A 5,230-nucleotide genomic window follows, 5' to 3' on the forward strand; every position below is an offset into this window, starting at 1 on the left:
CCCAGCCAGGGCTGGAATACTACGAACAACACCAGGAACAACGTGAAGGCAGCACTTGGAAACCTCTGACTCGAGACTTTTGTTCCTCAGTTTTCCTTGGGCCCTGATTTATGTTGTGAAATGGTTGATCTTGGCCTCCTGGCCGTGGCTGGGTTCTCTTGTTTTTGGCAGGAATCATGAGGGAGAATATTGGAATGGCAAAGGAATATCTGGCAGAGGAGTGCAGAGGTTATATGGGTTTTGTCTGGAAGTTTTAAGGGCTGTATTTGAAGTTTTGATTTATTTCAGAATTTAAGGGGGGGAAAAAAATGGGAGAGTTGGTGGTGCTGCTTTCCAAATGAAAGTGTGAAGCAGTTCCTGGAAATCAGTTGGATTTTCAGTCTTTTTTCGAAGGAAAAGGTTCCTTTGTGGTCTGCAGGGGTTGAATTAAATGTGCACCAAAAGGGAGATTTTCCTACCATCACTCACAGGAGGCGTGTGAAGAAACTCAGTAAAGGGGTAAAATGCTCTTATGGACAAAGCAAAGGTGGAGAACAAGACTTGGTAGATCCCCCCCTTGCTGAAAAGATATAAACCAGAAAAGGATCAGGATAATGGGGCTTGAGCCTGGCTTTACCCAGAGCAGCTGGAACCCAACCCCTGCACAGCCTTGGCGAGACTTTCCTCCTGTTTTGCTTCGTTTCTTTGATGAAACCGAATAAGAATGATTTTAAAAATTAATTCCAGCTCCCAGAGGTGAGGCCCTGGAAGAGATTTCCCAGAGCAGCTGTGGCTGCCCCTGGATCCCTGGAAATGTCCAAGGCCAGGCTGGAGCACCCTGGGACAGTGGGAGGTGTCCCTGCCCATGGCAGGGGTGGAATTGTATGGGATTGAAGGTCCTTCCAACCCAAACCAGTCTGGGATTTTATGATCCCATGTTTCTACATGCTGAGTTTGGAATATTTTTGTGCTGGAATGTTACACATCCAAATTTCTGTTGGTAGTTCTGAGGCTTGTGGCTTTTCCTCGAGGCGCAGACATTCAGCACCTCTCACCTTTACACCCCAGCTCTTAGGACCAAAAATAATTGGAATTGTTGGGACTTGAATCCATTCCTAAAAGTCCTCAGGAGCTGCTCTGGAGAACCAGGGATGGGTTCCAGGTGGGAGGAATTCAGAACCCCCTTTGCAGGACCTTGGCACTGTCCCTGCATTGAGCAGGGGCAGATCTGACTTTTCCAGGGGGATTTCTGGAATTTTTCCTTTGCAAATTCCTCATCAAACACATCCAGGCCTGGGGGAGCGAGCAGAGAACTCCTCAAAGTGAGAATTCCCTGGAATGAATCCTTGCAGCGTTTACGGGGGGGATCTGGTCGGTCCCAAAGGAGGAGGACACGAATGTGCTGCAGATCCCAAAGTCAGCATTGTTCGGGATCTGTTCCCATGCCCTGACACAATCCCAAATCCCTCTGCTGGGGGAGATGCTTTCCCAGAACCCCCCTGACATTTGGCACCAGTTATTGTCCCCTGGTGATCCCCACCGAGGCCGGGGGGGCTCCAGAGCTGTCCCCACTCATTGTCAGAGCTGATCCCAGGGGTGCAGCAAAAAACCGGGCGCAGACCAAAACCAGAGCAAATCCTGAACTGGGGGAAGATTTCCAGCTCGGATGGAGAGGTGGGATCATTGTCCCTGGAAAACCACAGGCTGAAGTCATCCTCATTCATTTGATTTCACTCTGAATTTCACAATGAGAGAAGGGCTGCGGGGGGGGGGATCACAAATAATCCCCAGAGAAACTTCCCCGTCTCTTCCTTAAAGAAGCTTTTCCACGGATAGCAGACATCCGTCTTTTGGCACTGAAAATCCTCATCATCCTGAAATTCGGGAAAATTTCACTGGTGAAGCAAAAGGTGCCTCTGGATGGTTGGGAAAACCTGGAGTCGATGGCCATTCCCAAAAGTGAACAAGTTGGGAATTGGCTGAATCTCTTCCTGGAGGGTTCGGTTTCTCCCACAAATTTTTCTTAGGATGAGACTTGAAGACAGAAGAACTTTCCAATAAGGAAAGGGAGAGGGAAGGTGGGAACTGGGAATTCCGTTCTCCCCTGTCAGAGCGGCTGCTCCCCAAACTGGAGGAGCTGGCAGAGCAGGAGAGAGATCCCGCGGCTCGAGTTACACAGAGAATGCAGAGAGAGAAAGGCAAAATAACTGGGAAATATTGGGACGTTCCCAAAATACTGGCAAAGCCGAATGGATCCCAAAGTTAGGAGAGAGTGCTCGAGCAGGAGAGGGAGGAACAGCTCCGCTGGAATCTGAGCCTGCAGGGATTCTCTGCACGGACTTCCCGCACTGTTTCCCTCCCTCTCCAGCCTTTCCCAGGATCTGGCAGCACCCGCAGGACCGAGCCCTTCCCAGCTCCTTTCCCAGCCCCTCGGCCGCATCCCGGGACTCCCGGGGGCCTTTCCCAGGTTCCTGCAGCCCCATCCAGGTGCCGCGTGTGTCCCGTTCCCTGGGCAGGGGCCGCGCCCCCGGCCCGGCTCCCGCTGGGATCCGGTGTGGATTTGGGAGGGGGCTCCTCCTGCCCACGTTTCACATCCAGCATTTCCCATCCCACGGCTCTGCTCCAGCGGTTTTTGCCTCGTTTCCCAGCTCTCCGCTGGAGGCAGTGCCAGAGGGCAGCGCTCGGTGCCATCCTTTGAAATTCCCGCTGACTCCGTCCCTGTTTATCTCCGTAACCCCCGGGGTTGTTTCGAGAGCACAAAGGCGATGCCGAGCGTTTGTTTTCCCTCTGTCCTTCCTCAGCAGCCCTCTTTTGGTCACAGTCACTGCATTTGCATAATTCTCATTAGCTAATGAGCCCTTTCAGCGGCACTGAAGGTGAGAAGGGACGATCCATCCATGGAAAAACGCTCCAGGACTGCGCCCGGTCTGGGAAAAACCCCCAAGGAGGCAGAGCTGAGAGTGAGGAGGGGAAAAAAACCTCTGTATTTTTAAATTTAATTTTTAATTGAATTTTTAATATATATTTTTAAAATTTTAATTTTCTCCTCATCCCTGGCAGTGTCCAAGGCCAGGTTGGACGGGGCTTGGAGCAGCCTGGGATAGTGGAAGGCGTCCGTGTCCCTGGCAGAGGTGGAATTCCATGAGTTTTAAGGTCCTTCCATCCAAACCATTCTGTGATTCCATGATTTTAAGACATCCCTTTTATCCCGACCTTCTTTCTGATGGAAATGAGGGATTCTAACCTGTGTTTCCTGGCACTGAGCAAACTGCTGATAAAAATAAATTAAAATAAAATAAATTTTTAAAAATTAAAAATTAAATTAAATTAAAATAAATTTAAAAAATAAAAAATTGCAAAAGCAAATTTATCCCAAATTTACTGAAGATGTTATCTTTTCCCCCCCTTACAAACCAGCGTTGTCCTTCTGGAGTTATTGCTTTGGAATCTCATTCCCTTCTCCCTCTGGGTCATTCCTGGGACACCATTAATCCCAGCCCGTTCAGAGTGGATTCTCCCCATGGTTTATTTTGAAACTCCGCTAATTTTTAGCAGATGCTCATCAAGGTTCACTTTGGGAGGAACAATTGGCATCTTTTCGTTTCACCCTCCATCTCCCCGGATCCCTGCACGAAATCCTTGGGTGAATCCCTTTTGGGAAGAGGTGCTGTCTGCCCCCTAATTAAAAATCCTCCACTTTATCCATTCCACTGAACTCCCTTCTCTCTTGGTCTGTGGGATTGATGCCACATTCCTCTTCCTCCACTGATTTTGACCAAACCCCTCCAAAATTCTAAATGGGAGGGAATGGAGTTTGGAGGGAGATGTCCCACAGGGAGCTCTTCCCTGCTCTCCTGCAGAGCCTGGATTTATCCAAAGGCACTGGAACAGAGGGAAAAACCCCAAACTGTGTTTGATTTTCAGCCCCAACGTCTGTGGCTCAAGGTTCCACTCCTACTGCTGTCCCGGCTGGAAAACCCTGCCTGGAGGGAACCAGTGCATTGTCCGTGAGTATCCCTTTATCCCTTTATCCATTTTACCCATTTCCCTGCTCCAAGGGAGCTGCCAGCCCTGTGGGAAGGAATTCCCAGCTCCCAGTGCAGAGCTCAGGACGGGGCAGGAGCAGGGATTGTGGGAATGCCCAGCTCTGCTAATCCCGATTAAACCGGGGTGGCTCCAACTGGTCCCAGTTATTTAATTCAGCCTTTAATCCTCTCCTGAGGTGTCCCTTGGCTGTGCCTGCTTGGGACAGGAGGCTCCTGACAAAGTGATTTTGCTGCTGAGGAAGTGATTTCCTGCTTGTTCCCATGGAATAATTCAGCTGGACACCAGCTGATGGTGACACTGCAGACCTGGTGTCACCAGAGGTGTCTCCCAGAGGGAATTTGCATCTTTGAGGGGCCACAGGAGGATGATTGAGATAAATCTCACCTGGACTGGGAGTTTTCCTTGCTGTCTGGGCTCTCCAGGGCTGGAGAATCCATGAATCCAGAGAATCCAGGCTGACGTCCTGCATTTCTGCAGGATAAAGGTGTCCCTGCCCATGGATGGGATGGGATTTAAGGTCCTTCCCACTCCTGCTCTGCCCACGGAGGTGCCCCAGGCCCTCCCTGGGTGATTCCTCTCCCGAGGGATGAATCCAGAGCCAGAGCCAGGTCTGTGAATGAGTTCCATGTGCTAATCCCAGTGTCCCTCTGTGCCGTCAGCAATCTGCAGGAATTCCTGCGGGGATGGATTCTGCTCCCGGCCCAACATGTGCACCTGCTCCAATGGACAACTTTCCCCCAACTGCGGCTCAGCTGGAGGTAAGGGAATTCTGCTGCTGATCCCAGGGGTTCTGTGCTCTCCCAAAAGGGAAAGGAATCAAATCTCTGCAGTTCTACCCTGAACTGGGCAGAGCCCACAAAATATTCCGTGTTTCAGGGTGCTTTCCCTGAAGGCTTTTCCTGCAGAAATAAACGGGATTTTGGAGTGGCTTAAGGTCTCAGATGGAGAGAGACATCCCAGGAATTAATTTCCCATCAGTGCCCAGCTGCAGAGGAGCCTCTGTGATAAAGTGACCCCTCAAACCCCCAGTCAGGGGGTGCCTGGGAGAGGGAAGTTCCCAGGATCGGCTTCCCAGGTGCCACATTTCGCTCCAGATATCCCTGCGGATGCCCCGGGAGGCAGCGGAGCCTGCAGCCCTCGGGGACGGGAAGGTGCTGGAGCCACGAAACTCCGGGAGTCAGGGTCCATGTGGGAGCAATCAGAG

The 5,230-nt window shown here is 51.0% G+C and overlaps 1 protein-coding gene across 1 annotated transcript in view; it reads left to right on the forward strand.

Annotated features, from left to right (window-relative positions):
- The window catches only part of FBN3 (fibrillin 3), a 67,370-nt gene that overhangs the window by 7,670 nt on the left and 54,470 nt on the right, over window positions 1-5,230 (forward strand). Inside the window, exons 3-4 of the mRNA XM_017742465.1 lie at window positions 3,904-3,986; window positions 4,686-4,784. Coding sequence (XP_017597954.1) covers window positions 3,904-3,986; window positions 4,686-4,784 — 182 coding nt within the window. The remainder of the gene's footprint in view (window positions 1-3,903; window positions 3,987-4,685; window positions 4,785-5,230) is intronic.

The sequence above is a fragment of the Corvus brachyrhynchos genome, unplaced genomic scaffold (genome assembly GCF_000691975.1).
Source record: "Corvus brachyrhynchos isolate BGI_N302 unplaced genomic scaffold, ASM69197v1 scaffold158, whole genome shotgun sequence".
Classification (NCBI taxonomy): Eukaryota; Metazoa; Chordata; class Aves; order Passeriformes; family Corvidae; genus Corvus; species Corvus brachyrhynchos.